Here is a 23562-nt window from a genome sequence, read left to right as displayed (position 1 = left end):
ATGATGTTTGCAGGATTTGAATCCCTGGCGGCGTAGTGTGTTACTGATGGTAGGCTTTGTTACTTTGGTCCCAGCTCTCTGCAGGTCATTCACTAGGTCCCCCCGTGTGGTTCTGGGATTTTTGCTTGTGATCATTTTGACCCCACGGGGTGAGATCTTGCGTGGAGCCCCAGATCGAGGGAGATTATCAGTGGTCTTGTATGTCTTCCATTTCCTAATAATTGCTCCCACAGTTGATTTCTTCAAACCAAGCTGCTTACCTATTGCAGATTCAGTCTTCCCAGCCTGGTGCAGGTCTACAATTTTGTTTTTGGTGTCCTTTGACAGCTCTTTGGTCTTGGCCATAGTGGAGTTTGGAGTGTGACTGTTTGAGGTTGTGGACAGGTGTCTTTTATACTGATAACAAGTTCAAACAGGTGCCATTAATACAGGGAATGAGTGGAGGACAGAGGAGCCTCTTAAAGAAGAAGTTACAGGTCTGTGAGAGCCAGAAATCTTGCTTGTTTGTATGTGACCAAATACTTATTTTCCACCATGATTTGTAATTAAATTCATAAAAAATCCTACAATGTGATTTTCTAGATTTTTTTTCTCTCATTTTGTCTGTCATAGTTGAAGTGTACCTATGATGAAAATTACAGGCCTCTCTCATCTTTTTAAGTGGGAGAACTTGCACAATTGGTGGCTGACTAAATACTTTTTTGCCCCACTGTATATAACCCCAATGTCCTTTACCTGGTGTCACTGAGCTTAGTAGTGAGCCCCCACAGCGCTGTATATGTAGGTTTAGTGTTTTTCACTGTGCTATTTCCTCTTCCTCTCAGTCTGAGATGTTGTTCCCCTGAGGTGGGAATCCATTACTGGTACACCTCCTGCTGTTCTAACTCCCTGGAGGTAGAGGGGACTTCCCATTGTTTGTGTTGTACTGCTAGTCTGACTATGACCTGCATGTGCTATCACATCACTGTAACCCAGATCATGACAAACATGCATGTTATCACATCTTTATAGTACCTGCTCTCGGAGCACAGTGACACATATTCTACAGTATAACATACCCCAACCCGGTCTCAGAGCATTTCCTATTATTCTGTATGTAAATCTGAGACACTCCATTTAGTATGATATGTTACATTTGGTATGGTTGGTAACTTTAGGCAAAAACTATATGGATATGAGTGTCTGCTAAATGACTTAATTGTAAAATGATACATTCAAAAGGCCCCATTGTCTCAGAAGATGAACTACAGTGTCTGTGACTCATACAGATGATGAGGCTGATGAGAACTGTCATATAGGTATTTTTGTCAATATGCCCAAAGTCTTTCTGGAAGAGTAGTCAGACAGACACACAGTTTGTACCCATGGGGAATTTCTATTATATTTTCAGTGATGATGCATGTGTATTTGAAGCAGCCCTGAACTAGTGAGAGCTCCCAATGAAATGCCTAGAGGAGCTTTGACATTTTGAGTAAACAAAACCCAAGGGGGGTCATAACCCCCTCTACTGTGTCATGTGGGGCGCAGCTGTTTGAGAGAGAACATCCGTCCCATAGCATGCCTGGGGGTACATTTTAAAGAGCAAGGCCCATAGAGGTGTCACCAGTCATGCAACATAGTAAACATGATGTGAATAGGCATCTTCATAACCACACAAAACAAAACATGTAATAATGAAAATAAAATAATTTCTAGAGGGGAGAAAGAGGTGCCTGTTAAGTGTTACGGTGACATAGTCATTCATAAGCATTGGTTAGTTTAATAAGAGTAAAGTTACATTTGATCTGAGTTTGAGCTTCTCAGTCAGTCCACCTGTGGCTCCAGTAGGCAGCCTTCATGCAAGCAGGCATCAAGCAACAGTGATGGACAAGATAGAGGGAGGAAGACAGCGAGAGAGAGAGAGAGGAAGTGAGAGATGGATGGAGAAAAGCAAAAGATAGAGGAAAAAGGGGGAGAGAGAAAGAGTGGATGAAGACAACGACCCAGCAGATAAAACTATTGCTAGAGAGAGAGAGATAGAGAGAGGCAGAGACATACAGTGTGGACAGGGAAGAGAGAGAAGCACGAACTGAGTTGCTGAGGCTGCACTCACCCGCTTGAACAGTCTATGGTCCATCAAGGGGCTTCGCATAAACAGCAAAACAATACCAGACAGCTATTAGCACAAGTAGGAACTGTGAGGAAAGGAAGGGGGGCGAGGAGAAGAGAGTAGGGGTGCGAGGAGAAGAGAGTAGGGGGCGGGGAGAGGAGGTTAGGGGAGCGAGGAGAGGAGAGTGGGGGGCGAGGAAAGAGAGTAGGGGGCGAGGAAAAGAGAGTAGGGGGCGGGGAAAAAGAGTAGAGGGGCGAGGAAAAGAGAGTAGGGGCGAGGGAAAGAGAGTAGGGGCGGGGAGAAAAGAGAGTAGGGGCGAGGAAAAGAGAGTAGGGGCGAGGAAAAGAGAGTAGGGGGTGAGGAAAAGAGAGTAGGGGGCGAGGGAAAGAGAGTAGGGGGCGAGGAAAAGAGAGTAGGGGGCGAGGAAAAGAGAATAGGGGGCGAGGAAAAGAAAGTAGGGGCGAGGAAAAGAGAGTAGGGGGTGAGGGAAAGAGAGTAGGGGGTGAGGAAAAGAGAGTAGGGGGCGAAGAAAAGAGAGTTGGGGGCGAGGAAAAGAGAGTAGGGGGCGAGGAGAAGAGAGTAGGGGCGAGGAAAAGAGAGTAGGGGGTGAGGAAAAGAAAGTAGGGGCGAGGAAAAGAGAGTAGGGGCGAAGAAAAGAGAGTTGGGGCGAGGAAAGAGAGTAGGGGCGAGGAGAAGAGAGTAGGGCGAGGAAAAAGAGAGTAGGGGGTGAGGAAAAGAAAGTAGGGGTGAGGAGAAGAGAGTAGGGGGTGAGGAAAAGAGAGTAGGGGCGAGGAAAAGAGAGTAGGGGGGCGAGGAAAAGAGAGTAGGGGCGAGGAAAAGAGAGTAGGGGGTGAGGAGAAGAGAGTTTGGGTGCGAGGAGAAGAGAGTTGGGGGCGAGGAGAAGAGAGTAGGGTTGTGAGGAGAAGAGAGTAGGGGGCAGGGAGAAGAGAGTAGGGGGCGAGGAGAAGAGAGTAGGGGGCGAGGAGAAGAGAGTAGGATTGCGAGGAGAAGAGAGTAGGGGGCGAGGAAAAGAGAGTAGGGTTGCGAGGAGAAGAGATTAGGGGGCAAGGAGAAGAGAGTAGGGTTGCGAGGAGAAGAGAGTAGGGGGCGAGTAGAAGAGAGTAGGGGGCGAGGAGAAGAGAGTAGGGGAGAGTAGGGGGGAGAAGAGAGTAGGGGGCGGGGAGAAGAGAGTAGGGGCAAGAGAAGGAGAAGAGAGTAGGGGCGAGTAGAAGAGAGTAGGGGCGAGGAGAAGAGAGTAGGGGGCGAGGAGAGGAGAGAAGGGGACGAGGAGAAGAGAGAAGGGGACGAGGAGAAAGAGAGTAGGGGGCGAGGAGAAGAGAGTAGGGGGAGGGGAGAAGAGAGTAGGGGGCGAGGAGAAGAGAGTAGGGGGCGCGGAGAAGAGAGTAGGGGGCGAGGAGAGAGAGAGAAGGGGGGGGGAGAAGATAGTAGGGGGCGAGGAGAGGAGAGTAGGGGGCGAGGAGAAGAGAGTAGGGGGCGAGGAAAAGAGAGTAGGGGCGAGGAAAAGAAGAGAGGAGGGGGCGAGGAGAGGAGAGTAGGGGCGAGAAAAGAGAGTAGGGGGCGAGGAAAAGAGAGTAGGGGCGAGGAAAAGAGAGTAGGGGGTGAGGAAAGAGAGTAGGGGCGAGGAGAAGAGAGTAGGGGGAGAGGAGAAGAGAGTAGGGGGCGAGGAGAAGAGAGAAGAGAAAAGGGACGAGGAGAAGAGAGAAGGGGACGAAAAGGAGAAGAGAGGAGGGGACGAGGAGAGGAGAGGAGGGGCGAGGAAAAGAGAGAGAGGAGAGGAGTGGGCGAAGAGAGAGGAGAGAAGGGACGAAGAGAAGAGAGTAGGGGGGAGAAGGAGGGGGCGAGGAGAGAAGGGGGCGGGGAGAAGAAGAAGAGAGGGGGCGAGGAGAGGAGAGAAGGGGACGAGGAGGAGAAGAGAGAAGGGACGAGGAGAAGAGAGAGTAGGGGGCGAGGAGAAGAGAGTAGGGGGCGAGGAGAAGAGAGTAGGGGGCGAGGAAAAGAGAGTAGGGGCGAGGAGAAGAGAGTAGGGGGGCGAGGAGAAGAGAGTAGGGGGCGAGGAGAAGAGAGTAGGGGCGAGGAAAAGAGAGTAGGGGGCGAGGAAAAGAGAGTAGGGGGCGAGGAGAAGAGAGTAGGGGGCGCGGAGAAGAGAGTAGGAGGAGAGGAGAGGAGAAGAAGTAGGGGGCGGGGAGAAGATAGTAGGGGGAGAAGGAGAGGAGAGTAGGGGGCGAGGAGAAGAGAGTAGGGGGCGAGGAAAAGAGAGTAGGGGCGAGGAGAAGAGAGGAGGGGGCGAGGAGAGGAGAGTAGGGGGCGAGAGAAAAGAAGAGTAGGGGGCGAGGAAAGAGAGTAGGGGGCGAGGAGAAGAGAGTAGGGGGTGAGGAGAAGAGAGTAGGGGGCGAGGAGAAGAGAGTAGGGGGCGAGGAGAAGAGAGTAGGGGGGGAGAGGAGAAGAGAGAAGGGACGAGGAGAAGAGAGAAGGGGACGAGGAGAAGAGAGGAGGGGACGAGGAGAGGAGAGGAGAGGGCGAGGAGAGAGAGAAGGAGTGGAAGCGAGGAGAGGAGAGAGAGGGGACGAAGAGAAGAGAGAGAAGGGGAGGAGAGGAGAGGAGAGAAGGGGGGGGAGAAGATAGTAGGGGCGAGGAGAGGAGAGAAGGGGACGAGGAGAAGAGAGAAGGGGACGAGGAGAAGAGAGTAGGGGCGAGGAGAAGAGAGTAGGGGCGAGGAGAAGAGAGTAGGGGCGAGGAAAAGAGAGAGAGGGCGAGGAGAAGAGAGAGGGGGCGAGGAGAAGAGGAGAAGAGAGTAGGGGGCGAGGAGAAGAGAGTAGGGGCGAGGGAAGAGAGTAGGGGGCGAGGAAAAAGAGAGTAGGGGGCGAGGAGAAGAGAGTAGGGGGGCGAGGAGAAGAGAGTAGGGGGCGAGGCAAAGAGAGTAGGGGGCGAGGAGAAGAGAGTAGGGGCGAGGAGGAGAAGAGAGTAGGGGGCGAGGAGAAGAGAGAAGGGGACGAGGAGAAGAGAGAAAGGGACGAGGAGAAGAGAGGAGGGGACAAGGAGAGGAGAGGGGAGGAGAGGTCGAGGAGAGGAGAGGAGTGGGCGAGGAGAGGAGACGGCGAGGAGAGTAGGGGGCAAGAAGAGAGTAGGGGGGCAAGAAGAGAGTAGGGGTGCGAGGAGAAGAGAGTAGGGGGCGAGGAGAGGAGGGGGGTGAGGAGAGGAGAGTGGATAGGATAGGAGGGGGGTCTCTGAAGTGTTGTATATAACCCCCCAACCTTTTGTATCGTCCAAAAAATAAATAAAATAGAGACATGAAAACAGAGAACTTGTCTTATCAGATCTGTGCATACTCATTATTGCCATCTAACGTGTAGTATACCCTTCATATATCTAGCAAATCCCTACGCTGAATGGTTGTGTGTTTGTGTGTGAATATAACAAACCTATTTAAAAAAAACATATGAGTCAGTGTTGTGGGCGGGGCTTACCTGTGGCGGCAGCGGCGTAGAAACCTCATGATCTTCCTGGCAGCCTGATCCTGCCTCTTAGAGAGCAGACTACTTCTACAACACACAAGACAAGAGGGAACACTGGCTTTTTAGAGGGTCCACAGTAAACAAAATACACTGTGGTTGTGTGTAGCTAGTGTAGTTCTCAAATTCAACCATGCTTTTAAACTTTATTTTGGAGATTCTGTGTAGCATGGGTACTGTCCTCTCCAATCCTTTTTTAACTAATTGGTCTTTTGACTAATCAGAACAGCTTTGAAAAATATTGGGTGTGAAAAGATCTGATGTGAATGGTCAAAAGACCAATTAGTGTACAAAAATATACTAATTGGGCTGCCTGTGTAAACACAGCCGTAGTGTCTTCATCAATATATACACATGTGCACAGTCCTTGTATGTTTAAAATCTAAATCATTTATGCATGAGCACAGGAGGACACCATGACCCTGGGGACTGCAAATGGGACTGCAGTTGATCATCCCTTACAAATGGATTTCCCCAAGGGAAGTCTGCAAGGTCAAGTGGAGAAGAGCATAACTATCCTGTAATGAGCCTCCTGTACGTGTCAGTGTGTGTTGCTGTGTGTGTGTGTGTGTGTCAGTGCATTTAGCTACTTGTGCTGCTGTGTGTCAGTGCATTTAGCTACTTGTGCTGCTGTGTGTCAGTGCATTTAGCTACTTGTGCTGCTGTGTGTCAGTGTGAGTGGTAGCTACTTTGTGTGTGAGTGTGTGTGTGTTGATGTGTGTGTTTAGCTTCCTGGGCGTGTGTTGTGTGTATGCATCAGAGCATGTCACTGTGTATGCATACCTGAGTTTGTGTTGCACCAGGGCAGCGGCGGCTCCGTGCCGGTGGAGCCTGAGCCTGCCAAACTCCTTGTAGCCGCGGTAGTACTGCTGGATCAGCACGGCCGCCCGCCTGCTCTGCTGAAACTTCTTCTGCTCCTGGTAGCTGCGGAACTTACTCTGGATAAGAATGGCGGCCTGCGTCATCTTCTTATAAAGTGCATACTGCCACAAAAAGGACCAGAGAGAGGAGGATATACAGAGTCAGGAACAGGGGGTTGGGAAGACCCAAACGATGGCCTCAAATGCACACATATATTGTCTGATTCATACTATATGGCCAAACCAAACCAAGCCAAACTAGGCTGACCTGGTTATGCATTCACTATAGTTGCTGGAACCGTGCTGGAAAGGAAAATAGACTAGCCAACATAATAGGGTTTATGTCGGCCCTAGAGTGTGAAACAGGCAATATTACTGGACTTAGGAAAGGTGCTGATGTAGGTTATGAGTATCAATATAACCAAGTCAAGTGTGATAATCAAGTGAAGCTAGGTAGCATTGTTGCATCATCTGAGACAGTCAAAAAAACAAGCAAAGTTTGACATGTGTTCTGCCCTCTGGTGGCTTTGAGTCTCAAGTGACTCTTATCAAGGAGTGCCATTTGAAACCCTAAAACTATTTTACAAAAATAACAATTTAAAAATGAAAGACAGTGAAAATATGTTACCTTCAAGGCTATCCATGTTAGCTTGTAAACAAAGCAAAGGTGAGATTGTGAATCACAAACAGGCATGAACAAGGATCAGCCTGAGCCTAGAAAAATGGACTAAACTGAATAAAGTGAAACGCTTGTCTAAAAGTCCCTAATTCATGTATTACAATCTGTCCTGGATCTAACCAGTATCTGTAAGGTCATGGAATATGGACAACACATCTCCATGTGTGTTATAAGGGGCTGACTGTGCCCAGCTTACCTGTTTGTATTTCTTGTAACAACGCTGAATGACTGCCGCAGCTACTTCCTGTTGCTCTCTGAATGGGCGTCCCTGTGAGAGAGTAGAGTAGGAGAAGTCAGAGGTCAGAGTATTGGAAGTGGTGTAGTAGTCTATTATAGAGGGCCACTGCTCCCTGAGGTCTCTTCCTGGGCCCAGGGCCCTGGTTGTCTGGAGGACAGACAGAGGACCTGGGGTTGAGGACGCTGGGGGAGAGGCTCCATCCTGGGCTGGGAGAGAAGAGAGGTAGCTGGTGGTGCCAGCCCAGTGTTGCTCTCCTCCCCAGTCTCAGCTGGCAGAGGGGTAGAACAGATGACTGTGAACGACAGCGAACAGTTTGAGACGTGGAAAGTCATTAAAGCTAGCTATGGGGGATAGGTAGCAAGGTGAGGAAGTGGGGCAGGTGGGGGCGAAGTGAGGCTGGGCGGGGTGTGTGGAGCTGGTTAAGGACAGGCAGCAGCGGGCACCACACACATTATTTAAGGAGTAAGAGAGAGAGGGAAAGAGAAAGAGAGGGACAGAGATAGAGAGATTATAGGGAGCAGGGAAGACGGAGCAGTGCAGTCGTTCCTTAAAGCAAGGCCATGCTCTGCTCGAAGCAAACTTTGCCCATGCTGAAACCACAGGGACCACATAGTTTGAGTGTGTCTTAGTGAGACAGATACAGAGAAAGAAAGATGGGATAACATATGAGGGTTAATTAACCTATTAACATAATCCATTGATGATTACTGGGTGAGCATAGATAGTGTCTTGTGCACTCAGAACACTTGGACACAGACCAGGATGTAGTTTTGTTCATATAGCAACCTTTCCAGATTCCACATCAAAATAGAGTGGAAGTCCTAATATCGTTGCTGTACATTGTTTTGTACAGCAGGTTTGTTACTGTGTGTGGTACCTCATCCCGGCTTGTACCTTGTACTTGCGGAAGGCAGTTTGGACGAGACGGGCGGCCTCGTACAGCTCCCTCTGCTCGGGGTCGGACAGGGTGAGCTGGGCCAGGTCTCTCTCCACCTTGTTGTTAGAGGCCTGGAGGAACTCGCTCCAGTCGGCCGGGGAGGGCAGGGTGGGCCTCTCCATGGACCCCTCCCTCAGGGGAGACCCCCCTGGGCTGGGGCTGGAGGATGGAGTCAGAGGATCACTGTACAGAGATCTGGAAGGGGAGAGAGCCAGGGAGGAGCAGGGGATGGTGTCAGTTTAAAAAGTAGTCAGCTAAGTGTTGTTATCTGAAGATATATACTGAACAAAAATATAAAATGCAATTAGGCCCTAATCTATGGATTTCACATGACTGCGAAGAGGTACAGCCACCCACTGGGGAGCCAGGCCTTGCCAATCAGAATAAGTTTCCCCCCCCAAAAAGGTCTTTATTACAGACAGAAATACTCCTCAGCATTTGGAGGTCTTGAGGTAGCGTGGTTACACGTGGTCTACAGTTGTGAGGCCAGTTTGACGTACTGCCAAATTCTCTAAAACAACGTTGGAGGCAGCTTACGGCAGAGAAATGAAAATAAAATGATCTGGCAACAGCTCTGTTGAACATTCCTGCAGGCAGCATGCCAATTGCACGCTCCCTCAAAACTTGAGACATCTGTGGCATTGTGTTGTGTTACAAAACTGCACATTTTAAAGTGGCCTTCTATTGTTCCCAGCACAAGGTGCACCTGTGTAATGATCATGCTGTTTAATCATATTCTTGATATGCCACACCTGCCAGGTGGATGGATTATCTTGGCAAATGAGATATGCTCACTAACAGGGATGTACAAATTTGTGCTCAAAATTTGAGAGAAATAAGCTTTTTGTGCATATGGAACATTTCTGGGATTTTTTATTTCAGCTCATGAAACACTTTACATGTTGCATTTATATTTCTGTTCAGTGTAGTTCCAATAGACTACTGCTATGTCAAGCACAGAAAATATTTTGTAAAACATTTAGGGTCAGATTCCCAGATCAGAATTAAGCATACAAATTCTCCGTTGCACATTAGACAAGGTATAAGCTTCCTTTGCATACAGGAAACCAGACCTAGATCACATTCAGTCCAGAGTGCGTCTCTGTTGTGTTGCTCACCGTAGCTGTATGATGCTGGGAAGCTGCTCCACGTCTCCGAGGTAACTGGCCAACCAGCTCATTGTGTTGCTGACCCCAGCACTGTCCAGGGGCACTCCATCCAGGGCCACAAAGTCCTCCCTCTTGATTCTCTCTGGGGTCGCCTCAATGATATGCTCTGCCAGAGTCATCATGTTGTCCTGCAGGGGGAGAATCACCCAGGATTGAGTATACTATAGAGCACACACTTAGCACATTGTCATGTCATTGCCTATTTTCTTGTAAACTCTGCTTTTTGGTTATTGTGCAACATTCTTATTTTCATTGTCTGAGATGTTTCCACATTATGAGGGTTGAGTGTGAGAATTCAATCTAAGGAACAATGAACATTAAACATGATCCATGTCAAGAGGATGATTATGATCATAACGATCACAATAATTGTTATTGTTATTGCTGTGCTGTCCTCCCCCTCATCTCCCAGGCTCAGCCTCAGTAGCAGTGTGACTGTGATGGATGGCAGAAGGCTCCCTTGGCTGTGAGAGCCGATCAATGGATGGAGTTTATTATGTGGTGATGGAGGTCCACGCACTGCCAGGGAGGCCTAGGTTCTGTGTGTGTGTGTGTGTGTGTGCGTGTGTGTGTGTGTGTGTGTGTGTTTTTGTTGACTTCACACGTCAGGGCGTCCAGTGGCATGGCCCAACAGAGCTGCAGGTGGTCAATTTCAATCTTCTTGTCATGTTTATTAACTGACAGTCCAGATTGATAGACTTGATGTTGCATCTATGACATGCTACAGATATGGTGGTCTGGTAAACTAGTGTGAATGTAAGTGCAATGAGCAGGCGGATGAACAGGGTTGGCAGTGGAGTGAGTGGTAAACAGTAGAGTAACAGTCTTCACTAAAGACATGGTAAAAAGTACAGTAACTATCTCTAGCAAACGTATGATAAAGAGTAGACTTGAATAAAGAGACAGTGGAGAGTAGGGTGAGTTCACTGACCTGCAGGTTGTCCATCTGCGTCATACAGTCCTGGTTCTCCAGGTGTTCTCTGTAGGAAAACAGCTCAGTGTCCACCATCTCTCTCTCAGCCATCACCAGCATGTTCCCCAGCTGTTCCCTCTGTCTCAGCCTGCTAGCCAGCTTCTCCTTCCCCAGGCTGCTGCCCCCAGAGTCCCCTGAACCCTTTCTGCCTAAGCCCCTGCTGGAGAAACCCTCCCTAGAGCTCCACTTGGCTACCCCTGCTCCTCCAGAGCTTCCCCCACCCGAGAGACTTTTGTCTGGGCTAAGGCCCTCAGGGGACGGGCTCTTGGTGCTGAAGGACAGCTTGTGGAGCTGCTGTTGCTCCAGGCTCAGCGGGACAGACATGGCCTTGTCGGGCCTGGCCTGGAACAGCTCTGGGTTGGGCTTGTGTTTCTTGGCTAAGGGAAGGTCTCGCTGGCACTCACTGCTGTAGTAGTTGGAGGGCTCAGATCTCGGCCTTCTCAAGTCTGCAGAAGGGTTACAAGATACTATTTTAGAGCCATTTAAGCAAACCGTATCAACAAAATTTCCCATTGCCCCTTTCCCCCACTGATACCAGTGTGGGGCCTCCTTCTCTTTCAGTCTGCATTGACCTGGGTTGAGGTTGGTGGAGGTGGTGGAGGTAGTGGTGGTGGTGGCGGTGCCGCCTTTCTTTCCGCCGGGCGCCATCACGCCGTCGCTGGCCCATGTGACCATCCAGCTGTCTGAGGTGGGAGCATCGTGGGGGGTGGGGGAGAAGGACATGCGCGTGGTGGGGGGCAGAGGTGCAGGGGGCTGCTGTTCCTCTCTCTGCAGCTGCTCCAGACACTCGGCCAGCTTGGTGTGGCCACGGGAGCGGGCGATGGACAGCGGCAGGCGTCCCAGAGAGTCAGGGATGGCCAGGGCCCGTCGGTCCCACTTATACAGGACCACTGCCGCTTCCAGGTGACCCAGGGCACACGCCCACATCTACAGAGAACACAGCAGGGGCACAGGTCAGAGGTAGCAGGTCAATGGACACCGAGGGATGGCTCTAGTAACTAAGTTCAACTTCCAAGTGAATTCTTTATGAAAAACTTTATGGGAGGCTTTATGGAAGACCCCTGCAGTGCTTTCATGAGATAAAGCTCTCTATATCTTACCAGAGGGGTGCAGGAGAAGTGGTCCACATTGAGTGGGTCCACCTCCAGCTCCAGGTCAATGCTGTCTGCATGCTTGGTGCTGGTGGGGGATAGAGAAGAACACTGTTAGACTCAGACTAAACTCTGGATAAAATAGATAGATTCGTGCTTTATTGACAGCTTTTTAATACATTATTTTCTGGTCCTAAACTAGTTCCATAATAGATATTCCTAGGTCCTAGGGTCTCTCTGTACGGTATATTAACATTACATTTAGAACCAGTCAATAAGAGGCCTCTGAAGTTCTCACTCACCGCCACTTGATGAGTGTCTGGATGAGGGTGGCGTAGCCCTGCCCAGCGGCCAGGTGGAGCAGGGTCATGCCCCTGAAGGTCTTGGAGTGGATCAGGTGTTTGGACTTGGCCCAGCAGGCCCGGTTCATCATCTTCTCACACACCACCACCACACGGCTCTCAAAGCTGCTGCCCGCCTGACCCTGCCCTGACACACACTGACAACACACACAAACACAACAAGTGTTACTTTCAACTACAACACCAACACTTTACAACACCTGACACAGAGTATGTTTTTTCCATGTAATCCTCTGTAAGCCAAATATCTACCAAATACAGTACATCAAATTAAATAGCACATTTCCTATAGTATGATGTACCTTACCTGTGTCTGGCTGTTGTTACCACCACTACCTCCTCCTCCTCCACCTCCTGCTCCTCCTCCTGCTCCTGCACCTCCTCCGCTGCCCTGCTGGTGATGGGAGGCCATCTCTGCCATCCGTCTCTCCATCTGCTCCAGGCGCTCCAGGATGGACATTCTGAACTGGTTATCTGCAACATAGGCACATAACACACGTCAGCATCCATAGACCTACAGTATAATATATGGTCAACAGTGACACCCAGTTAGTACTGCCGCATGGTACCTATAAAGGCATCTGTAGAAATCGGGAGAACTTTCCAACACACACACACACACACACGTCAGCACCTATTAGTGATCCTGGTTAGTCCTACTAGTGTCTTATGGTACTTATGAAGGCATATAGACAGTATCTGAAACACAGGCACATACACTGAGTGTACAAACACACAGGTCTGCAAACCAGTGTCCACTACAGTGTCATATTGCATACACGCTGAACATGTAGGCATTTATACAGAATAAAGCCTATCGGTAAGCACATTACATACAGTATAAGATTGAGTACTGTCCAACCGCACAACATGTCTAACCACACAACATATACACCACTCATGTTCCATGATATGCGCTAAGCTCATCTTCATCTAACTCTCATCATCTATGAAAATAAATGTCATCTGAGCCGAATCATTATTAATCACAAGTACAGGGATAACAATAACATCAATCAGTAACTTCATCACAACAATTGCCTTTAGTAAAATAACATTTAAGGCCCATCAATCACCCACTAATGGCTACATGCACAGTAACTCAGTCATTCTTAAAAGCCTCTCATCCTACAGTACTCTGTCATCACAGACTAATTTGAAATGGATGATTGACCAGAGAGTGGATGGTGTCCACCCCTACACACACACACACACACACACACACACACACACACACACACACACATGCACATGCACACGCACAAGCACACACACCCCTACACACACACACACACACACACACACACACACACACACGCACACAAACACACACACACACACCCCTACACACACACACACGCACACGCACACACACGCGCGGGCGCGCGCGGCCCTAGACACTCTCTGAGGGGAGTCTGCAGATGAACCCTCACTCCTACTGACGAACCAACTAGTATATTATGACCAAGATTTCTCATTCCTGTGTGTTCTGCCCCAAAACATTCCATTGGCTTATATGGTAGGAGGGCTGAGAGTCACTGGACTAAATCAATCAACAAGCACTAGTCCTTTGCATGCATACAATGTATTTTATGCTTGAAGCCACAGAAGTAAAATCTAATGATGAGGACTAATTGGAGAGAAAAAAGCAAGTCAAATGGGTAGAGTAAGAAGCAGGACTGCACTCCATCAATTGCGTTAGAGGTCCCTTTAAACATTCTCAAGAGCTGTAATCTGACCTGTAGTTAGAGAGCTTTAGCACTCACACCAAATCCATTACACCATATTCTCTTTCACATTTTAGTAGATGCTCTTACCCAGATCGACTTAAGAGGAGATACTGGGGTTAAGTGCTTTGCGCAAGGGCACATTGACAGTTTTTTTCACCTAGTCAACTCTGGGATTTGAACCAGCAACCTTTTGGTTACTGGCCAAACACTCTTAACCACTAGGCTACCTGCCACACTAGAGGAGAGAACTCTATGCTCAAACAAACACACACACACACGCAAATGCACACGCATACACACACACACACACACACACCCACACAGACTGCTGTGCATAGACAGTGGGGTGTGATGCCCAGACAGTGAGCCCACTGCAGCAGGAGTGTGGAACACTGCATTAGCATTCCTCATTTAGCCACTGTGAGGCTGTTTCTGTGGCAACCTGCTGCCGAGTAACTAAGCGACAGGAACATGCCTCTGTGTATATGTTTTTTTCCTTCCTGCGGCATTGGCTTATTGATGAATGGGAGGGCAAGAAAAGCACACAATGGAAAAAATATGATACATGTAATTATCCATCACTATGTTATAATAATGGTCATAGATATTTTATTTTTCCAGAGGGGACACTGCAGTAATGAACTTCCTAAGTGGGGAGCCACCACAGCAGGGACCCTTTGACATTTACACTACTGCCGTATCTTGGCAGTCAGTTGAAGGCAGAAGCTCTCTTGGAGAATGAATGTCATGCTTGGGTTCCCTATAAGTCAATATAAAAAGAGGTCAAGTAATTGTTAGTGTTACAAGAAAAAAAATACAATCAAAGGCCAGTAAATTACTGCTATTACTGATGATGTGTGGTGGTTAGAAAATAGCAAATGGACGTTTATCCCACACACCCTCCTTGTGTCTCTCCACAGCGCTCATACAGTCACCAGCCAACACTGACACTGTTAAATTACAAACCCCAACAGTGATACCTTTCATTATCTCTCCATAGGTGGCTAAGGGCAAGGTGATGATGAGGGCTGTAGAGGTACATCAGCCAGCCTATACCCTAGTGGTAGGAGGGGGAAGGTGTGGGTAAGAGGGAGGGGGTTAGGTAAGTCATAGCCCTGCAGCATGTCTAGGCACCAGGGTTATGCTCTCTGAGAGAGGGAGGAGAGAGGGAGAGGGGGAGAGAGACGGTGGCGGGGGCAGGAGGAGAGGACTAGCTGACATCTCTTTGTTCAGACACACTGCTGCAGTGTGCTGCAGTGCAGATGATGTCATTGCCACCTGATGCCTGCTGCTCTGAATGTGATGAACGTATACTGCAGAGGGAGGGCGAGGAATGGAAGAGGGGAAGGGAGGGAGGAGGAAGGGGAGGGAGGAGGGGAGGAGACAGAAGAGGGATGGAGGAGGGGAGGGTAGGAAGGGGAGGGAGGAGGGGAGGGAGGAGGGAGGGACAAGGTGAGGGAGGGAGGGAGGGTGGAAGGATAGAGGGGACCATGCAGCCAGTGAAAACAGAAGTACAACAACACTCTGACATCACCAACACCCTCCTTGTGCTTTGTTCCTCCCTCTCTTGACAGTGTGTGATAGCACACGTCTATACTGTCACTCCCACAGTTAGGCAACTAGGCAGCAGCGGCACAGAGCTCTGACTGACAGGGAGCCTGGCACATCATATGAACAGTAACTCACTAATCACTTGCCCCAGAAAACATATAGAGACATGTTTTAGCTGACAAACAGGAGTTGCTCAAACTGGGTTTCTGTGTTTGAGTGAGCGATGGTATTGTCTAAAAGACCAACTGAATTGCAGAAGGCAGCTCTTGTGTTCTACATAACATTCTATGACCTCCAGATCTTGTCTGTTACTTCCTTCACACCCGCTGATAATCCGAGTCCTCTAGTCTAGAGTGAGTGAGGAGCATGGGAACTCTATAATAACACCACTGCCTGAGTCCTCTAGTCTAGAGTGAGTGAGGAGCATGGGAACTCTATAATAACACCACTGCCTGAGCCCTCTAGTCTAGAGTGAGTGAGGAGCATGGGAACTCTATAATAACACCACTGCCTGAGTCCTCTAGTCTAGAGTGAGTGAGGAGCATGGGAACTCTATAATAACACCACTGCCTGAGTCCTCTAGTCTAGAGTGAGTGAGGAGCATGGGAACTCTATAATAACACCACTGCCTGAGTCCTCTAGTCTAGAGTGAGTGAGGAGCATGGGAACTCTATAATAACACCACTGCCTGAGTCCTCTAGTCTAGAGTGAGTGAGGAGCATGGGAACTCTATAATAACACCACTGCCTGAGCCCTCTAGTCTAGAGTGAGTGAGGAGCATGGGAACTCTATAATAACACCACTGCCTGAGTCCTCTAGTCTAGAGTGAGTGAGGAGCATGGAAACTCTATAATAACACCACTGCCTGAGCCCTCTAGTCTAGAGTAAGTGAGGAGCATGGGAACTCTATAATAACACCACTGCCTGAGTCCTCTAGTCTAGAGTGAGTGAGGAGCATGGGAACTCTATAATAACACCACTGCCTGAGTCCTCTAGTCTAGAGTGAGTGAGGAGCATGGGAACTCTATAATAACACCACTGCCTGAGCCCTCTAGTCTAGAGTGAGTGAGGAGCATGGGAACTCTATAATAACACCACTGCCTGAGCCCTCTAGTCTAGAGTGAGTGAGTAGCATGGGAACTCTATAATAACACCACTGCCTGAGCCCTCTAGTCTAGAGTAAGCGAGGAGCATGGGAACTCTATAATAACACCACTGCCTGAGTCCTCTAGTCTAGAGTGAGTGAGGAGCATGGGAACTCTATAATAACACCACTGCCTGAGTCCTCTAGTCTAGAGTGAGTGAGGAGCATGGGAACTCTATAATAACACCACTGCCTGAGCCCTCTAGTCTAGAGTGAGTGAGGAGCATGGGAACTCTATAATAACACCACTGTCTGAGCCCTCTAGTCTAGAGTGAGTGAGGAGCATGGGAACTCTATAATAACACCACTGCCTGAGTCCTCTAGTCTAGAGTGAGTGAGGAGCATGGGAACTCTATAATAACACCACAGCCTGAACACTCTAAGGTAAGTGAGGATCATGCATGCTAAGCATATGGCGAATGTGACAACACCTCTACCTGTCCCAATCATCCTCTGCTCCACTGTGACTCTCATTAACAGCACCCTGGGACCATATGTGTTGGGGTCCCTGCTGACATTGTAGTTGGTCTATAGGTCTCCTGAGTGTCACCCTGCAGCCCCCCCCATCTGTCACAGCCCTGTGACATGTTAGCCATCTGCTCTTGCTCTTTGAGCTGCTGGGCTGAACTGAAAAATTCTACAGGCTCGTTCATCCTATACAGCCAGTGCAGACACTACATATATACTACATAGACACTACATAGACACTACATAACACCTTAATAAGTGAGAAGGGGAACAACAGTACTAATATCAACACGTCGGGTATAGTCTAAAGTCCAAAGCTTCAAGTGATGTGTGTGAGGACTTTTGGAGCAGTAGAGAACAGCTCTCTGTCCTAGCCGAGGGATACGAGGCCACTGTCTATTTCCCTGCAGATACACACTGCCCAGGCTGAGCGAGCGCAACACAGACACCCGGTCTTATATCAATCTATTTTGGAGACATTAGGTAACTCTGTGATAGATTGGGCGAACAAGGTACAAGGAGCTTATCAAGCACGTACACTACATGACCAAAATTCCGTCGACACCCGAGCTTCCACTCTTCTGGGAAGAGCTTCCACTCTTCTGGGAAGGCTTTCCACTAGATGTTGGAACATTGCTGTGGGGACTTGCTTCCATTCAGCCACAAGAGCGTTAGTGAGGTCAGGCACTGATGTTGGGCGATTAGGCCTGGCTCTCAGTCGGTGTTCCAAATGTGTTTGATGGGGTTGAGGTCAGTGAACCAGGCCTAGCCCGAACCATCATAATTAGCCCCAGACCATTATTCCTCATCCACCAAACTATACAGTTGGCACTATGCATTGGGGCAGGTAGGACTGCCAGATGGAGAAGCATGAGTCATCACTCCAGAGAACGTGTTTCCACTGCTCCAGTGTCCAATGGGGGCAAGCTTTACACCACTCTAGCCAACACTTGGCATTGCACATGGTGATCTTAGGCTTGTGTGCTGCTGCTCGGTCACGGAAACACATTTCTACATTGTAGAATAATAGTGAAGACATCAAAACTATTAATTAACACATATGGAATCAAGTAGTAACCAAGAACGTGTTAAACCAATCAAAATACATTTTATATTTGAGTTTCTTCAAAGTAGCCAACATCCAAGCTGAATCCCATCCGGCCGTGATTGGGAGTTCCATAGGGTGGTGCATAATTGGCCCAGCGTCGTCCGGGTTTGGCCGGGGTAGGCCATCATTGTAAATAAGAATTTGTTCTTAACTGACTTGCCTAGTTAAATAAAGGTTAAATAAAAAATTGTAAAAAAATGCCTTGATGACAGCTTTACACACTCTTGGAATTCTCTCAACCAGCTTCATAAAGTAGTCAGTCACCTGGAAAGCATTTAAATTAACAGGTGTGCCTTGTTAAAAGTTCATTTGTGGAATTTCTTTCCTTCTTAATGCGTTTGAGCCAATCAGTTGTGTTGGAACAAGGTAGGGTTGGTATACAGAAGATTGCCCTATTTGGTAAAAGACCAAGTCCATATTATGGCAAGAACAGCTCAAATAAGCAAAGAGAAACGACAGTCCCTCATTACTTTAAGACATGAAGGTCAGTCAAATGTGGAACATTTCAAGAACTTTTAACGTTTCTTCAAGTGCAGTCGCAAAAACCATCAAGCGCTATGATGAAACTGACTCTCATGAGGACCGCCACAGGAAAGGAAGAACCAGAGTTACCTCTGCTGCAGAGGATAAGTTCATCAGAGCTCCAGCCTCAGAAATTTCAGCCCAAATAACTGCTTCACAGAGTTCAAGTAACAGACATCTCAACATCAACTGTTCAGAGGAGACTGTGTGAATCCGGCCTTCATGGTCCAATTGCTGCAAAGAAACTAAGAAGTAGACACGTGCTTGGGCCAAGAAACACTAGAAATTGACAGTAGACCGGTGGAAATCTGTCCTTTGGTCTGGAGTCCAAATGTGAGATTTGGTTGAGACGCAGTGAAGGGTGAACGGATTATCTCCACATGTGTAGTTACCACCATAAAGCATGGAGCAGGAAGTGTGATGATGTGGGGGTGTTTTGCTTGTAACACTGTCAGTGATTTATTTAGAATTCAAGGCACACTTAACCAGCATGGCTACCACAACATTCTGCAGTGATACGCCATTACATCTGGTTTGGGCTTAGTGGAACTATCATTTGTTTTTCAACAGGACAATGACCCAACACACCTCCAGGCTGTGTAAGGGCTATTTGACCAAGAAGGAGAGTGATGAAGTGCTGCATCAGATGACCTGGCCTCCACAATCACCCGACCTCAACCCAATTGAGATGGTTGGTGATGAGTTGGACTGCAGATTGAAGGAAAAGCAGCCAACAAGTGCTCAGCATATGTGGGAACTCCTTCAAGACAGCTGGAAAAGCATTCCATGTGAAGCTGGTTGAGAGAATGCCAAGAGTGTGCAAAGCTGTCATCAAGGCAATGGGTGGCTACTTTGAAGAATCTAAAATCCAAAATATAGTTTTATTTGTTAAAAACTTTTTGGGTTACTACAGTTGAAGTCGGAAGTTTACATACACCTTAGCCAAATACACTTAAACTTAACACAATTCTTATGTTATTTCATAGTTTTGATGTCTTCACTATTATTCTACAATGTGGAAAATAGTCAATATAAAGAAAAACCCTTGAATGAGTAGGTGTGTCCAAACTTTTGACTGGTATTGTATAGTGTTTTTGCAGTTAATTAGCTCTCAATGTATGATGTCGTAGCATGGAGTGGAAGGCATGTGGAAGGCCACAGGAGACTAGCTAAGCATCAATGATGAATATTCTGCCCCCCTTATCCACAGTTTCACTACAAATGTGTTTCCTACTGAACATTCATTCCACCAGACTCTCCTCAGCCTCCCTATAGGCATCACCATACAGCAATGCTATGTCTGGCCGTTGATATGGCGAGAATCTGCTAGAAGTCCAGGTAGTCTGCTGGGACCCCAGTGTTCTTAGGAGTGAAAGAGAATAGTCTGGATACTAACAAATAACAACAACGAATCACAAAGAGCTAGACTAGCACTGCTTCTTTAAGACAAATGGACTGCTGGGGCCCGGTGTTTACATTCTCTGTGTAGAGCTATGGGTTGGCAGAGTGTGAGCTGACACCTTTAATCATCCTCACAGTCACATACCAACCTGTGTGTCTTCTAATGCCAATCAAACCTATTGGACCTCATCATTATCTCTACGATGATACTGTAGCAAATGCCCACATGCTCTGTACCAGTTAAAGACTGTGGCTATATCAAACCCCCACATGTTCTGTACCAGTTAAAGACTGTGGCTATATCAAACCCCCACATGTTCTGTACCAGTTAAAGACTGTGGCTATATCAAACCCCCACTTGTTCTGTACCAGTTAAAGACTGTGGCTATATCAAACCCCCACATGTTCTGTACCAGTTAAAGACTGTGGCTATATCAAACCCCCACATGTTCTGTACCAGTTAAAGACTGTGGCTATATCAAACCCCACATGTTCTGTACCAGTTAAAGACTGTGGCTATATCAAACCCCACATGTTCTGTACCAGTTAAAGACTGTGGCTATATCAAACCCCCACATGTTCTGTACCAGTTAAAGACTGTGGCTATATCAAACCCCCACTTGTTCTGTACCAGTTAAAGACTGTGGCTATATCAAACCCCCACATGTTCTGTACCAGTTAAAGACTGTGGCTATATCAAACCCCCACATGTTCTGTACCAGTTAAAGACTGTGGCTATATCAAACCCCCACATGTTCTGTACCAGTTAAAGACTGTGGCTATATCAAACCCCCACATGTTCTGTACCAGTTAAAGACTGTGGCTATATCAAACCCCCACATGTAGCCTAATTGAAAGGCTATGGCTATATCAAACCCCCACACGTAGCCTAATTGAAAGGCTATGGCTATATCAAACCCCCACACGTAGCCTAATTGAAAGGCTATGGCTATATCAAACCCCCACATGTTCTGTACCAGTTAATGACTGTGGCTATATCAAACCCCCACACGTAGCCTAATTGAAAGGCTATGGCTATATCAAACCCCCACACGTAGCCTAATTGAAAGGCTATGGCTATATCAAACCCCCACATGTTCTGTACCAGTTAATGACTGTGGCTATATCAAACCCCCACATGTTCTGTACCAGTTAAAGACTGTGGCTATATCAAACCCCCACATGTTCTGTACCAGTTAAAGACTGTGGCTATATCAAACCCCCACATGTTCTGTACCAGTTAAAGGCTATGGCTATATCAAACCCCCACACGTAGCCTAATTGAAAGGCTATGGCTATATCAAACCCCACATGTTCTGTGTAAGTTAAAGACTGTGGCTATATCAAACCCCCACACGTAGCCTAATTGAAAGGCTATGGCTATATCAAACCCCACATGTTCTGTACCAGTTAAAGACTGTGGCTATATCAAACCCCCACATGTTCTGTACCAGTTAAAGACTGTGGCTATATCAAACCCCCACATGCTCTGTACCAGTTAAAGACTGTGGCTATATCAAACCCCCACATGTTCTGTACCAGTTAAAGACTGTGGCTATATCAAACCCCCACATGTTCTGTACCAGTTAAAGACTGTGGCTATATCAAACCCCCACATGTTCTGTACCAGTTAAAGACTGTGACTATATCAAACCCCCACATGTTCTGTACCAGTTAAAGACTGTGGCTATATCAAACCCCCACATGTTCTGTACCAGTTAAAGACTGTGGCTATATCAAACCCCCAGTTGTTCTGTACCAGTTAAAGACTGTGGCTATATCAAACCCCCACATGTTCTGTACCAGTTAAAGACTGTGGCTATATCAAATCCCCACATGTTCTGTACTAGTTAAAGACTGTGGCTATATCAAACCCCCACATGTTCTGTACCAGTTAAAGGCTATGGCTATATCAAACCCCCACACGTAGCCTAATTGAAAGGCTATGGCTATATCAAACCCCCACATGTAGCCTAATTGAAAGGCTATGGCTATATCAAACCCCCACACGTAGCCTAATTGAAAGGCTATGGCTATATCAAACCCCCACACGTAGCCTAATTGAAAGGCTATGGCTATATCAAACCTCCACATGTTCTGTACCAGTTAATGACTGTGGCTATATCAAACCCCCACACGTAGCCTAATTGAAAGGCTATGGCTATATCAAACCCCCACACGTAGCCTAATTGAAAGGCTATGGCTATATCAAACCCCCACATGTTCTGTACCAGTTAATGACTGTGGCTATATCAAACCCCCACATGTTCTGTACCAGTTAAAGACTGTGGCTATATCAAACCCCCACATGTTCTGTACCAGTTAAAGACTGTGGCTATATCAAACCCCCACATGTTCTGTACCAGTTAAAGGCTATGGCTATATCAAACCCCCACACGTAGCCTAATTGAAAGGCTATGGCTATATCAAACCCCCACATGTTCTGTACCAGTTAAAGACTGTGGCTATATCAAACCCCCACACGTAGCCTAATTGAAAGGCTATGGCTATATCAAACCCCACATGTTCTGTACCAGTTAAAGACTGTGGCTATATCAAACCCCCACATGTTCTGTACCAGTTAAAGACTGTGGCTATATCAAACCCCACATGTTCTGTACCAGTTAAAGACTGTGGCTATATCAAACCCCCACATGTTCTGTACCAGTTAAAGGCCATGGCTATATCAAACCCCCACACGTAGCCTAATTGAAAGGCTATGGCTATATCAAACCCCCACACGTAGCCTAATTGAAAGGCTATGGCTATATCAAACCCCCACATGTTCTGTACCAGTTAATGACTGTGGCTATATCAAACCCCACATGTTCTGACCAGTTAAAGACTGTGGCTATATCAAACCCCACATGTTCTGTACCAGTTAAAGACTGTGGCTATATCAAACCCCCCACATGTTCTGTACCAGTTAAAGGCTATGGCTATATCAAACCCCCACACGTAGCCTAATTGAAAGGCTATGGCTATATCAAACCCCCACATGTTCTGTACCAGTTAAAGACTGTGGCTATATCAAACCCCCACACGTAGCCTAATTGAAAGGCTATGGCTATATCAAACCCCCACATGTTCTGTACCAGTTAAAGACTGTGGCTATATCAAACCCCCACATGTTCTGTACCAGTTAAAGACTGTGGCTATATCAAACCCCCACATGCTCTGTACCAGTTAAAGACTGTGGCTATATCAAACCCCCACATGTTCTGTACCAGTTAAAGACTGTGGCTATATCAAACCCCCACATGTTCTGTACCAGTTAAAGACTGTGGCTATATCAAACCCCCACATGTTCTGTACCAGTTAAAGACTGTGACTATATCAAACCCCCACATGTTCTGTACCAGTTAAAGACTGTGGCTATATCAAACCCCCACATGTTCTGTACCAGTTAAAGACTGTGGCTATATCAAACCCCCAGTTGTTCTGTACCAGTTAAAGACTGTGGCTATATCAAACCCCCACATGTTCTGTACCAGTTAAAGACTGTGGCTATATCAAATCCCCACATGTTCTGTACTAGTTAAAGACTGTGGCTATATCAAACCCCACATGTTCTGTACCAGTTAAAGGCTATGGCTATATCAAACCCCCACACGTAGCCTAATTGAAAGGCTATGGCTATATCAAACCCCCACATGTAGCCTAATTGAAAGGCTATGGCTATATCAAACCCCCACACGTAGCCTAATTGA

At 47.5% G+C, this 23562-nt stretch overlaps 1 protein-coding gene across 1 annotated transcript in view; it reads right to left on the bottom strand.

Moving 5' to 3' along the window:
- Window positions 1-23562, bottom strand: part of LOC115119279 (calmodulin-binding transcription activator 1-like) — a 727371-nt gene that overhangs the window by 4759 nt on the left and 699050 nt on the right. Inside the window, exons 12-23 of the mRNA XM_065020792.1 lie at window positions 12236-12402; window positions 11869-12065; window positions 11576-11654; window positions 11048-11402; window positions 10434-10921; window positions 9452-9630; window positions 8291-8528; window positions 7355-7426; window positions 7108-7128; window positions 6403-6602; window positions 5575-5649; window positions 2093-2123 (exon numbers count right to left, since the gene is read on the bottom strand). Coding sequence (XP_064876864.1) covers window positions 2093-2123; window positions 5575-5649; window positions 6403-6602; window positions 7108-7128; window positions 7355-7426; window positions 8291-8528; window positions 9452-9630; window positions 10434-10921; window positions 11048-11402; window positions 11576-11654; window positions 11869-12065; window positions 12236-12402 — 2102 coding nt within the window. The remainder of the gene's footprint in view (window positions 1-2092; window positions 2124-5574; window positions 5650-6402; window positions 6603-7107; window positions 7129-7354; window positions 7427-8290; window positions 8529-9451; window positions 9631-10433; window positions 10922-11047; window positions 11403-11575; window positions 11655-11868; window positions 12066-12235; window positions 12403-23562) is intronic.

The sequence above is a fragment of the Oncorhynchus nerka genome, linkage group LG7 (genome assembly GCF_034236695.1).
Source record: "Oncorhynchus nerka isolate Pitt River linkage group LG7, Oner_Uvic_2.0, whole genome shotgun sequence".
Lineage (NCBI taxonomy): Eukaryota > Metazoa > Chordata > Actinopteri > Salmoniformes > Salmonidae > Oncorhynchus > Oncorhynchus nerka.
Note: the sequence above shows the minus strand (reverse complement) of the source record. Positions and strands in the feature narration are given on the sequence as shown.